The 13,557-nt window shown below is 53.3% G+C and overlaps 1 protein-coding gene across 4 annotated transcripts in view; it reads right to left on the bottom strand.

Annotated features, from left to right (window-relative positions):
- KCND3 (potassium voltage-gated channel subfamily D member 3) overlaps positions 1-12,914 on the bottom strand; it is a 212,362-nt gene extending 199,448 nt beyond the window's left edge. For 2 of the 4 annotated variants that reach the window (XM_023641416.2, XM_023641418.2), the window contains exons 1-2: positions 12,639-12,914; positions 4,755-5,932 (exon numbers count right to left, since the gene is read on the bottom strand). In XM_023641416.2, coding sequence (XP_023497184.1) covers positions 4,755-5,860 — 1,106 coding nt within the window. In that variant the 5' untranslated portion in view covers positions 5,861-5,932; positions 12,639-12,914. Of the gene's footprint in view, positions 1-4,754; positions 5,933-11,796; positions 12,438-12,638 lie in introns of those variants that run through there. The other 2 variants (XM_070268524.1, XM_023641417.2) reach the window with 2 other exon arrangements.
- Between the last annotated feature and the right edge of the window lie 643 nt (positions 12,915-13,557).

The following is a 13,557-nucleotide window of genomic DNA, read 5'->3' as shown; positions in this document are numbered from 1 at the left end:
GTGTCTTCTCAGAGCCTACCATGCTGCATGGCGCATAGCAGGTATTCAATCAATGTTGAATGAATGAAAGATTCCTTGTTGGGATGTGGGTCTGTACCTTCTTTTAAGAATTCTAGCTCCAGAGAATTGTTGGTTAAGAAATGTCAAACCAAGAAAAGACCTTGGGGTCATTCATTCCCAGTGAGTGCACTGTCATCAGATCTCCCTGGGCAGTTTCCCACCACCATCCAGGTGGGCATGGTGGCCAGGGTCCCAGGCCAAGGTGCTTGAGAGTCGGTGGAGAGCTGGTGGGCCCCAGAGGCAGTGGACAAAGGTGCAGCCAGAATTTTGGGAATTGAAGGGTTAATAAAACCAGATCTCAGATTGGTTCCACCTCTGGCACTAGGGGTAGCCTGACCAAGTACCCCACTCCGTGGTGTGCCGGTATTCATCTCCCAGGCCAAGGTCCCGGTCTCTGAAAACCTCAGGCAGACCCCTTCCAGGATTACGTTTTAAAGGGAAATGCAAATCACCTGGAGGCTGCTTCGTGCTTGGAAGAAGTAAAAATCGATTCTGTTTTCATTAAAGTGATTTTTGGACACTGTCAAAAGCTCTCTCATCTCAGGGCATGGGGTGACAGATAGGCTGCCAGTCTCAATTATATAACCAAGCCAACCAGGCAGCAGCGGGCCGTCTCACCAGAAGTAATGCTACTCCATGCCCTGCCCAAGCCCTAGGCCCCCTCCTTAAGATACCAAGAGAGCCTCAGTCCAATCAGCCGGAGCTGCCCTCCAGGGCCCTCGTGGATGCTGGCTCACAAGGCTTTCCTCCCGCGTGCTCCCCTCTTCCCTACACCCGAGCCGAGCTTCACCCACAGACTGGCTCCGGCAGTCTAGGCTAAGGGTGATGCCAAGCAAAGTTAAGCAAAATTAAGAAGAAAACTCTGCTTTGAAAAAGTCTACAACACACAATACATTCCCAAACTAGATACGTTGGTCTTATTTAATATTGGGAGTCCTGTGTTATCCCTTCCCTCTGTTAACCGGGATAATTGAGGATCTATTTTATTTATAGCATCAATTATGAGCACAGAAATTAATCCTTTAATGGTGCGTTTGGGAGCTCAACTGTCAAGGGGGCATAAGGGAAACCTGGGCTGGGCACAGGGGTCTCCCCTGCCAGCACAGGAGGCTGCAAAGGAAAGCCATCCTCAAGCCTTGGTGGCAGTTGGGCTGTTATTGTTCTGTGTGCTTAAGGTATTTTGAGATATTAAATAAACGGGAATAACTGGCTCCAGGAGATCCCTCCCTGGAGGACACCTGAGAAACTCGTCAGCAAGTCCTGGGAAAGCAGACAGAGATGGCAACCAGAGGCCGGGAGAGCGAACTCTTTCACTCAGTACAGCAGCGTTCGGCCTGTTGGTTAGCCCTGCTCTGCAAAGGAGCTGAAGACAGTCTCTCCAGACTGAAATAGGAACTCAGGGAAGGATTAGGGCAGGGAGGATCTAGAGACAGGAAGAGCCGAGGGTCTGCTGGGAGCTGTTGGAAGCAGCCGGACAGAACGTGGAACATGACAGAATATTGGCTTTGGTATTCCATGGCTACTTGGGGCTCAAGTGCTAGTGAAGAGTAAGAAAAAGATAGGCTTTCTGGAATGGTTAACAAGCCCACAACTAGCCGGTGAATGTTCTCAGGAAAGAAACCAGCCAGGGGAAAGGAAAAGGTTTCCAAAGTTGAATTGGTAAGACCTCAAATGAGGGCAAGAAGACCCCAACAATGCTGCAGAGCATCCCAGAGGATGGACCAGACACCACGTGGAGGCTGCTCTCATCTCTCTCAGGGGCCAGGGCTGGGGCAGAGCACAAATCTTGGGTCCACCATAGAGGGAGGACAGGGAGGTGTGGAAGGGATTGAGAACAGTATCAGAGGAAGTAAATGGAAAAGGCACCCCATTCACGTTGACTCATCCATTAAAAAGCGCTTTGCCAAGCACCTGTTAGGCATAGCCAAGCAATGAGCCTTGTGATGGTTCCAACTGCTAACTCAGGTCAAAGTCAAAGTTACCTGATCCAGCATGGAATTACACCAGCCAGGGTAGAAGGGAAGAAAAAGCCTGCTTTCCTGTCACTTATCTGAGATTAAGGAAGACTCTTCTAAAGGCTTCCTTTCTTGCCCATTAGTTTCTCCTCCCAGAGGCCAGATATTTTGATGCATGGGGAAGGGCAGGGCAAGGAGTCCCCAGGGCCCACAGCCAGGGGAGCCTGCTTCTCCCATCCTTCCCTTCCTCTCTGCCTTCCTCCTCCAGCAGAGTCCTCTTGCTCCCCTTCAAGAAAGTAAATGTGAGGCCAAGACTGTCCATCCCTTGATCCTGGACTCGCCCCTTGTTCTACGGGGCGAGAGTTAAAGGACATCAGTGGTCTTTCCAGCCACACTAAAACACTGGATTTTGCTATGGGAGCAGCCACGAATTTTGAAGACATTACTTAAAGTGGGCAGAAGGAAATGTTTTATATATAAAAATCCCTGTGTGCCTAGTACAGAGCCTGACATGTAGGACTCACGGCACTGATGCTTTCTTGAATAGCGACATGACTAGAATAGACTATGACACCCCAAGCATATAATAAAAAAGGAATAACTCTGAAAGTCTGATTTCTACCTATGGGCCCAGCTGGTATGGGGCCAAGCAGAGGGGTGGTGAAAAGAGAAAGGGCACTGAAGACAGCTAGACTGGATCTGAAAATCAGCTCTGCCCCTTATCAGCTATGTGACTACAGAAATTACTTAACCTCTCTGAGCTTTGCATTCTGTATCTTCCAAGTTGTACAGCATTTTTCCTACCTTGCAGGGCTGTTGTGAAGACTTAAAGAGATAATATTTGCAAAGTGCTGAGCACACTGCTGACACATAGCAGACACACATATGCTGCTATACTAATAATAAAAAGCAATGGGCAAGTGGCCACTGAAGCCTCCATTGATCTTCTCTGAAATAATCCCATTTTAACTCCGACACCCATCCATTTGCCCATGTTCTTCCCCATGGCAGTCCTGAGGCACCACTTGGATGTCATGAGTCCCATCAAGGGGCACCTGAGGGTACTGGACAGTCAAAGCCATGTCAGAAGCGTGTCCAGGGAGGTCCTGGACATGGGTGTGGCTCCTTCAGGAAAGTGAACAGATGGCCAGGGTTGGCCTGGAAGGGGCAGTGTGCCTCCTTCTCCTGACATGGTGGCCAGCTCTCCAGCCCATTTGATCCCTAAATATCCCACTGTGCCCAAAAGCCCACGTCTGACACCTGAGCCAAGAGGACAAGGTCAGATGACCAGATATTCTTACCTATTCTGAGTGGGAGCGGTATTTGAAGAAGTGCGCATGCAAGTGTGTGTGTGTGTGTGTTGAATGGGAGGAAGGGGCAGGATGGCCTCCGTCAGACAGACAAGAGGTAAAGGGAATGCCCCCATCAAACGTGGCCTTCACAAATGGACAAGGACACCCCTTGCTCCTCCCTCCCGTGTGGCAGAAAGACAAATGTAATCATTTTTAAAGGTCCCCTCACTTGCTCAGTCATTCCCAATAAGCACACGCAGCACTATGGAAGAACTGAAACCAGCGCCACAGGGTTTCGGCTAGGAAAAAAAATCGACTCACCAGGATGCCACCAACCGAATTGTCAAAGACCAAATAAAAAGCTTCATGAATTCTCCATCAGCAATATAACGCTTCCTGGCCCCAACAAATATAGACCCAGCATATGAATTGTGAAGGGATTTTGCATTAGCTTCAATGACTCCCAACAGCTGAAGCAGAAGCCCCTAAGAAATACATGTCTCCAAGAGGCTGCCTCCCTCGGCTCTAATCCTGTTAGGGTGAAGATTGTAATCTCCTTCCTGAGCCCCCTTCCTCTGATGGAAAGCTTCACATCCCAGCACCATAAATACACTTCTGTGACCTCAGCTGGAGAGGGGACCTCAGGGAGATGGAAGAGACGGAGTCAGCCATGACCTCGCCGTGCGCCTCTCCCTCCCTCTGATGACATTGCTGCTTCTGTGTCTGACCACAAGACCCATTCAGACCATCTCACAATCGTCCAGGTAGGTCGGGTCATTTAATCACAGAGTTGGGCTGAGAAAGCAAGGCTGCTCCTCCTTGAGTGAGAGAAAACAAATCGGGTGCCCTGCTTTGCAGAAAACCCAAGTTGAGTCACTTAGAGAAAGTCTGCTCAGAGCTACTGAGCCCTTGAGCATCTGCGGCAGCAGAAAAGAAAAGGGAGGCAAAAGAGAAAACAGCCTGCAAATATACTATAAAGAAGAGATGAAGAGGGATCCAAAAAGAGTGTTCCCAGTGTCTTCTGTTAATGGAAATCTGTACCCTCCTTACAACGCTCACCCAACTTATAGCTGTCTTCCTCCCCGCCTGCTGCCCTGTTTATCTCCTTGTGGCAGCCCTTATATGCACAGATACATATAAAAATGCAGCAATCACCACTCACCCCCACACACACATACACAGAATGCATGGCTGAAAAAAGAAACGGTGACAAGTTTCCATGTTTCATAAAATACACGGCCCTCTCCAAAAAGAAAGCTCAATGCAGAGCAAGCCTCTACTCCCAAAGTAATCACTCACGCACCTTCCTCTTCCGATGAGGCAACTTCCCTTGCTCCCACAGCCCAGGTAAGTGACTCCATCCCCCTCTGCCCAATCCTGATACCATCCAGGGCTTCGCCCTCTGATCCAGCCTCTGCCCTTCTCCAGGCCACCAGCATGGACTTACCCCAATGTGGTCATGGTGACAATGGTGTACCAAAAAGAAGCAGGGATGCTCGTGAACTTGCTGGCAGAGGAGCCCTTCTCAGCATAAAACATCACAGTGGCAAAGATGATGATGGCCATGGTGAGGGAGAAGAGGAGAAAGCCGAGTTCAGAGGCACAGCTCTTGAGTGTGTAGCCCAGGATCCGCAAGCCCTGGGAGTGGCGGGAGAACTTGAAGATCCTGAAAACGCGGAAGACCCGGAGCGTGACAAAGGCACCGGACACGTCCTCGTTGTTGGTCATGACCAGGCCAATGTAATAGGGCATGATGGCCACCACGTCGATGATGCTCATCACGCTGCGGATGAAGCGGTAACGGCTAGGCGCCGCGAAGAGCCGGAGCAGATACTCCACGGTGAAGATCATCACGCAGGCAGTGTCCAGGCAAAAGAAGGCCACCGAGTAGCGCTCGCCGCACGGCAGCTCCTTGCTCCCAGGCACCGTGCCGCACGGCACCGTCTCCACCACGTTGGTGATGACCGAGACGGCGATGAAGAAGCCAGTCACGTAGTAGAAGACCAAGGCCAGGGTGCTGGTGTGCGGGTTCTCGAAGGCCCGCCACATGGTCTGGCGGAAGCTGAGCGAGGGCATGGACTCCTGGTTGTTCTCCGAGTCGTTGTCGTCCATGAGCCGCTCGGCATTCTCCCTCTTGCGGTCCTTGTACTCCTCATAACAGCAGTCTCCGATGATCTCGGGGAGGATGCCGTAGAAAGCCAGCTCGTCGTCGTAGGCGGAGATGCACTCGTAGCGTGGGTAGTGCAGCTTTCCTGTGCGGTAGAAGTTGAGGACACAGCGGAACACTTCTGGGTCCCGGTCAAAGAAGTACTCCTTGGTGTCCTCGTTGAAGAAGAACTCCTTCTCCGTGCTGCCCAGCAGCGTGTCGGGGTAGCGCTCCAGTGTGGTCCGCCAGGTCTGGAACCTCCGCCCGCTCACGTTGAGGACGATCAGTTCATCCTGCCGCTTGTTCTTGTCCGCGGGGGCAAGGGGCATGGGGCAGTTGGCCACCGGCATCCAACCAATGGCCGCAGCCCGCGCAAAAGGCAGCCAGGCTGCAACTCCCGCCGCCATGGTGACTCCAGCTCTCGGGCCGGCCACTGCTCAGATACTTTGCACACCAGCTTGGAGTTAGTTCAGCGACCCCTGGGGGACAAGAGGAGAGAGCAGAGAGCTGGGTGAGTCCATGATAGACTCCCAGGTAGGAAGTGGGACATAAGGAAGGGTCATTGGTGAGTGAAACAGGAAAAGTCCTGAAGGCAAATTAATTAAACTGAAGTCATCACCAAAGAGAAGGGACTTGATTCTTTTGCCTCTCCTGGTAGGGAGGGCACTCAGCACCAGGCAGTGCAACAGTGGGGGATCACCAGATGTTGCTGACTGCCTGACAAATTGTCAAGTTCCAAGAAGGCTCAGGGGCATTTGGAGGGAAAGCCTCTTTAGCGGGAAGATCTGGGGAGACGCGGGCAATAATCAGCTCTGAAAGGTTATGGCGTTATTACGAATTTAAATTGGGAGAGGGCAAATGAGTTCTCATTAAATGAATTTAAAAGTGGGATAAACATGCTAATTTTTATTTTGCTCTTCACCCACCAGGGTAATCAGGAATGGGGTGTGGATGAGGGAGATCACGTAAACACATTCCTTCGACTCCTCACTGGTGAGGAAGAAGCTGGGGCTACCCATGTTTGGAAAATTCTCTGAGATGGCAGGTGACCACAGTAGGCCGAGGGCTTGGTGGAGTTCTGCCCTCAAGTCCCATGGTGAAGGCTGTCCTGGTGGAGTGCTACTCTCTGGGACATCTGGCAACCTAGCGTCCCATCAGGGCCCTCAGATAGAAAGATGACATCTCTGATAGAAAGATATGGGAGAGGTTGTGAGGCTAGGCAGTGTACCTTCCCCACACTGTATAGGGAGTCTCGGATTCACCTGCCTTCTGTGCATTGTCCCTCTCCCTCCCAGAGGAAGTTGATCCACGCTCACTGCCGTCTCCAGATTCTTTGCCTCGCGTCTCCATCTGCCCACCATCCATAGCTCCCTCGGGTTACATAACAATACTCTTTCTCATGCCAGCCCCTTTCACCTGGCCCCGCTCCACCCTTGGAGGTTCCTCCAGAGCTGGGCCACCGTGTCCCTCCGCCCACCACGCCTTGACTGAGCCACGCCGTGTACACACCTCCCCATCACCTGCATGGATGGAGAGAACAGTGACACAGAGAATTATTTTTGGCTCTGGGAAACAGATTTACCTCCCCAAATCTGGCTTTTTAAAGATGATAGTGAAATGACTCTGAATCCCCAAATGTATACCATCTGTGGGAAGACATGTGGTGACACAGAAACATACGTAACAGCAACGGGAAATTGTTTGGGGTTGACACACTCATTTGCACCAATCCTAAATGGACCACCCAGAACCAGTCCTACCTCTGGATTATTTGGATCCTCCGGAATTCAGTGGATTTGACTCTATGTTTAAATAAATGAGGCAGAGGTGAGTCTTGTAATGGGATTTGATCTTCGTCTTTCCCCATAAACCTGCTTCCTTCTCCTGACTCCCAGCTCTTCTAGGCTGTTCAGATCCCTACCTCCTCTCATTCCTGAGCCATCCCTGGACCTTCCCACTTGGATGCCTCTGAAACTGGACAGATTTAAACTGAATCTACCTCCTTGCAAAAAGCTGCTCTTCTCCTTTTGCTCATGCATCCCTAACCTCAGGCCTGTCCCTTTGGCCATCTTCCTCACTGCTTCACCCAAAGAGTTGCCAAATAATGAGACAATTGCCTCATCAAGGCGCGAAATCCCTCAGGCCTCCTTCCCACTGGTCTGCTTGTCTTTCATCCCACTCCCCAACCCTGTTTCTCCTATTCCCCAGAAACCCTTTCTGCTCAGAGTAATCGCCCTAAAGCATGGTTCTGACTGCTTTACCCCACAGCCTACAAAGTCAAGTCCAAACTCTTTGGCCTGGCATTTCAGCATTTGCACAAATGGATCCCAGCTTACCCCTGCAGCCAAATGTCCCATGCACCCATCCAAGCCCCCAGCAACAGACCACAGACGGGCCCCTGCACAGACCTTGTGGGGGGTGTCTCTGAGTACTCTTCCCTCTGCTGGGAATATCCTCCTGTAAGAGCTCCACTGTTCCTCACCCTCTCTGTGATGCCCCCTTCTCCCCACTAAGGAATTCTCCCCTCCTTTGGGCTCTCAGCACATTGTGTGCCCCTCTTCTCTAGCACCCGTCACCCTCTAGCCTGGATCACAGACAGTTCCTACATGTCTTACTAATAACCATGTCAAACAATAACTGAGCAGTTACTCTGTGCCAGCCACAGCACTCACTGTCTCCGTGGATCATCTCACATAACCTTCACAGCAACCCAAGGAAGAAGTCTGAAATTCAGCAGTCTGCCAGCCAGAAAGGGGTGAAACAGGGATCCCACCCCAGACAGTCTGACCCCACACCATATGCCCTGCAGCACTGGGCTGCACTACTTCTCAAGGCCTTCCTGCAAATACAAGAAGAGCAGCTGATGATTACTGAGGGCTGACCGTGTGCCAGGCACAGCACCACCTGCTTACGTGGACCATCTCAACTGACCCCATCGACAACCCCAGGGGCTAGACACCACTGTGGTTCCCGTTTTGCAGACAAGGAAGATGAAGCATGAGGAGTTGTAATAACTAGCTAAAGGATGTAATAAGTAGGCAGAGAGACTTCAACCCAGGCAGTCTCAATATGGAGTTCAGGGGTACAGTTCTGTGTTCCCCATCCCACACTAAGCTCCTTAAGAGCAGAGGACATGACACCTCAATTTTTATATAACAACCCAGGAGGGAGCAGAGTGCCTTGCATCAGTAGGTGCTTAAACTGGAAGCCCTGATTTTATAGACACCATTCATACCCCATCGGCTTCACTCCCTGCCTCGCTAATGAATTTCAGGAGTTTTCAAGAGTGGGCATTCTCTCCACACAGACAGTAAACTCTAAAGACAGCTCTGGATCGAAAGAAGCCAATTGAAGTGCCTCCGATGCACCGTGCTCTCAGTTGAGTTTTCTGAGGGAGCCTGTCTCTGCCTCAGTTTCCTCATCTCCATTCTAAGGAGAATATTCACAGGTCCCTCTGCTCCCTCACACAGGGAGTTGAATCAGATGCCACAGAAGACAAAAGGAATAGCAATGGCATTCCATATAAATGTCACCACTCAGAGAACAGAAAAAAAGCACAGGCCTGATGAGCTCTTGATTACAGGAACCGAGGAGAGAACAGGGTTCACCCATGGTGGTGGGTAATCCACATGCCGCTGGGAGAAGATCTGGGAATATCCTGTGTATTTTGTATCTTTCCTCAAGATATGTACCTTTATAACTTCCTAGACTTCCTTCGGCTTACTAGAATTTGCAGCCCCTCGGCACACAAGGAGCAAGGTAAGTTTGGGAAGCAAGCCCACAATTTAAACATCGGTCACAGATAATTCCCAGTTCAGCTTTAGTGAACTTTTACTGACAACGCTCTGGGCATTGTTTTAGGTACTTTTACAGCAACACTTAATTTATCCCTACAAAAGTCTCATGACGTGGACATTTCTGCCCACAAGTTTCGGATAAGGAGCTGAGACTCAGAAAGCTTCCTTCAAAGCGGCTAAAGTCCATATACATAGGAGTTGATGCTTTTCCAATGGACCATTGATCAGCTCACTGCCAAAGAGCTTTCCTGACCTAGGTGTAGCCAAATATTGATGTTCCGCACAGAAGAGAGCAGGATACAGACTCCCCTCGCCCCATCCCCAGGCAGCAAAGAGCACGGAGTCAGGAGGCCCTGGATTCCAGTTTCAATCGTCTCCTGAATTTGTGAAAGCAAGCCACCATTACTCTCTGGGCCTCAGAATCCTCATCTGTAAAATGAGAGAATTGGACGAGACAGTGAGGAGTCCTTCAGCTCAAATAATCCTTGATCCAGGACATCAAGGCTCACGTCTCACTGAGACCTCTTCATGACAGTCACCCAAGCAAAGCAGGAAGCAGAGCATTCGGGTTTGTTGCTGTGGGGACTGAGGTAGCCTGAGCCTCCTCTTAGCAAAGAGAATTCTGGGAGTTCCTGATGAGACTTGTACCCAGAACAGGGAACACAACCTGCACCACTCAGAACTTAAGACAATCTCAGGCTGGGTTCACCCACAGAACCCCAGGTCACCCCCCGGGAGGGTAAAGGGGGCCAGGCTCCCAGACCCTGGGCCCTGGACCTCTGAACCTCAACATCACTGCTTTACCCCAGAATAGAGCTCAGAGAGGCAGGACCTTGAGGGAGCACAAGTGGCAAAGAGTAAGAGACTACTGAGTCAGGAGGACACTGAAGCCCCCTGCTTGGGCCAGACATGCAGCTCTGCACCCTGCAAGGACAATGCCCTTCCCTTCCACTCTCCCACTGCTGCTCCACCCTCACTCCCACGCCTCCATCCTGGTACCTGTCCCTGCCAAGCTGAGCCCCACCACCTCCCCTCTCCACGCCACACCAATCTCCCCTTCTCCAAGGGCCATGGGTATTTTACAGACAGCTTTCAGATGACTAACTGAGAGATGAGGAAGAAAAAACAATAACTCTATCTATCATAAAAGCCTCTGGTCCCAAGGCCAATCCTCCATCCCATGCATTAATCCAGGACAAATCTTCCCAAAGAAGGCCAAGCAAGAGCCAGACTGACTCCAGAAGCTCAAGCCCTGTTACCCTGGTAAAAGGTACCAAAAGGAGCAATTACCCCACTGCTTCTTTCTGTGTGCCTGTGTGTGTGTGTGCACGTGTGTGTGTGTGTCTGGGTTTGGAAGGAGAGGAAGGGTGTCTCCCCGGGTTCCATGTCCAAGACCACACCATCCCACCCTCCACACAGCCCAGCAGGCATGACCTGGCTCAGGTAGAGCTTCACCGGGGCTCTCACCACAGCACCCCCACCACCCCCCTGCCCCAGGCACCAACACCTCCTGGAGCCGACCTGGGTATGAATTCCTGCAACAGGCACAACAGTGCGGCCCCATTTCCAGCCAATGGCACGGCACATGCCTCAAATGCCAAGGTTTTACTAGGACGTGGACGCCTTACAAATGAAAAATCTGAAGCTATTTTTGTTTTTGGCAGAAGAGTTTGACAGTGGGAAAGATGGGGGTGGGGGGAAGCTAGGGAAGAGACATTTAAAACAGGTGAGTGCTGAAATGACAAAGGCGAAACATCCCTGAAAAGGGAAATAGATTTTCCCACTGGAAAAACTCAGCGCCGTGAAGCAGCTTCTGTTTGGGAGATAGAGGGCCAAAAGTGGGCAAAGTGACCAGACAGCCCATCCTGGGGATTGACACCTAACCTGAGCACAGGCACAAGGCAGCAACAAACGTCAGGTCACCAAGGTCTGCCCTTTGATGATCTCCGCAGAGTGCTGGGTGTGCAGAGTCTCCAGAAACTTTTACTTTCCATAATTTCACATCAAATCGCTTAGCCCAGAATGGGGCCAGTCTGGGGGGAGGGGAGGGACCTGACAGTCAACAGGGCCTTCTCCTGTGCCCAGAGGGTTTGGGTAGACAGGCATAAAATTGACAGGGTGCTAAGCTGGGGATCCTTGGGGTACAGGCTTAGGCCACACACATACAGATCCTCTTCTCCCAGTGCTACTTCTAGGTTGGCCAGGGCAATTTCCTGAACTCTCTTTTTCTCAATCCTCCTCAACAGCAAAAGGGAACAAGCTACTAATCTTTCTTCCTCTGAAGGTCCCTTGTGTACTTGCATTTTGTTGCATTCAAGTAGCAACAAGGAAAAACAAACACATCAATTCTGGTGCGCCAACATGTCCACATAAGGAAATGTACACATGCTTTGCATTGAATTCATACACGCCCAGGCCCCCTTTCTACAGACATTAAATATCCAAATTTCTTTGAAGTAATGGTAAATAAGATGTAAATTTAACCATCACATACGTTCATGCAAAACACCAACATGCATCACATAGCAACCCGTGCCCGGTCTTACAAACAGATCGCATCGTGCCTAGGATCACGAGAAAGTTCAGACATCCTCTCTTAAGATATACAACGGAGCTTTCTCTTCGCTATAAGATTCCAGGGCCGGAACCTCAGCCTGTTGCTGACATGTCAGGGCTGCCCGGGAGAAAAGCAGAACATCTTGGATTTCATTCAAATGTCAACAATAAGCAAGCGCAGGAATTTAGTTGATTTCAGGTAACTTCTCTGGCCAGTCCCTTCCGCGTCCCATGCCCGATGTACACATCTTGCAAAGGGAGTCTCTTTCGAACCCCCTCCCCTGGGCCGCATTGGCCCCGGTGTCACTTAGAGACCTTTCCCAGAGGTCTCTGGGTGGGAGCAGCGTCGGGCAGGACCAGAGGTGTGGGCCCCCAGCCCACCGCCGACTTGCCGGGCTGGAGAACTTTACGAAGCGCCCCAAACCTGCTTCCACCCTCAACCATTTCTCTTCTCCCCTCACAAAGAGCGGGGCGACTGAGCAAGCCGTCGCCACCTGCCGCCGGATCCCGGGGCGCTGCCTCTGGCACCCCCGGGGAAAGGCAGGCCAATGGAAAGAGGGCAGAGGTTCACACTCCCACCCCTAAACCTCACAGCGCTTTGCTGCCCGGAGGTGGCTCCACAGCCCGAGGGAACCGACGCCCCCGGGCCGGCTGCCTGCTCCCCCTGCTCCCCCACGGCGCCGGCCCCACCCCCAATCCTTCCGGCGCCCCAGCGCCCACCCACCCGGGCGCGGGAGTGGGAGGGTGCCGCGTGGGCAGCTGGAGCAACAGGCGTGGGAGCAGCACTCCTCGCACTTCCTGGCTCCAGAAGGCTCGGTCGCGTCCCTCTTACCTTCAGCGAAGCAAGCCCCGGGCCCCGCGCCCCGCGCCCCGCGCGCGCTAGGAAGCTGCGGCCCGGAGCCGGGGGCCGCGGAGGCGCCGAGCGCCCAGCAGCGCGGGGAAGCGCCCAGCCACCGCCGCTCGAGCGGCTCCTCCTCGCCGGCGAAGTCTCGCTCGCTCCCTCCCTCGCTCGGTCCGTTTGTGCGTTTGTCTGTCCGTGGGGTCCTCCTTCCCCCGCCGCCGCCGCCGCCGCCGCTCCAGCCCCGGCTCGGCACCGCGTCCTCTCCCCGCCTCGCCGCTCCGCTCGCGGGCTCGCGGGCTCCCTCGCTCGCTCCCTGCCCCCGCCGCTGCCGGCGCCGCGCGGAGCGGAGCCCGGCGGGCCACAGGCTGCCCGGCGAGGTCCCTCTCCCGAAGCGGGGGGGGTGGGGGGGGGCAGTGGGGGCGCGACGCGGGCGGGGCGCAGAGGAGAGTCCGGGGGAGGCGGCGAGGCTGCGCCCTCGGCTCCCTGCGGATCCCGGCCGGCCGAGCGGCTCCAGGCCTGGTCCGGGAGCGCGGGGCCGCCAGGCAGCGGAGGGAGAGATGAGGAGGACCCGGAGGCTCGCCGCGGGAGGGTGCCCAGGGCGAGGGCGTGCGAGGGGGAGTGACTCCCTGCGCGAGGGCGTGTGAGAGTGTGTGTGTGTGTGTGTGCGCGCGTAGAGGGGCGCGCGCGTGAGCTGGGGGTGGGGGGCGGGGAGACGAGGCAGAGCCTGGTGCGTCTCCCCGGGCGAGTGGAGGAATCCTAGGGTGTGCCTGGAGGTGGCGGAGTGTGCCGACGCGGGTGTGAGCGCGTGTGCCGGCGAGGGTGGGCACGGGGTGAGTGTGGCAAGGTGAGCTCAGCTTGGGGGTGAGGACGGAGCGGGGAGTACGGCGTGAGTGTGAGATTGAGGGCGTGT

Source organism: Equus caballus, chromosome 5, assembly GCF_041296265.1.
Source record: "Equus caballus isolate H_3958 breed thoroughbred chromosome 5, TB-T2T, whole genome shotgun sequence".
Taxonomy (NCBI): Eukaryota; Metazoa; Chordata; class Mammalia; order Perissodactyla; family Equidae; genus Equus; species Equus caballus.
Note: the sequence above shows the minus strand (reverse complement) of the source record. Positions and strands in the feature narration are given on the sequence as shown.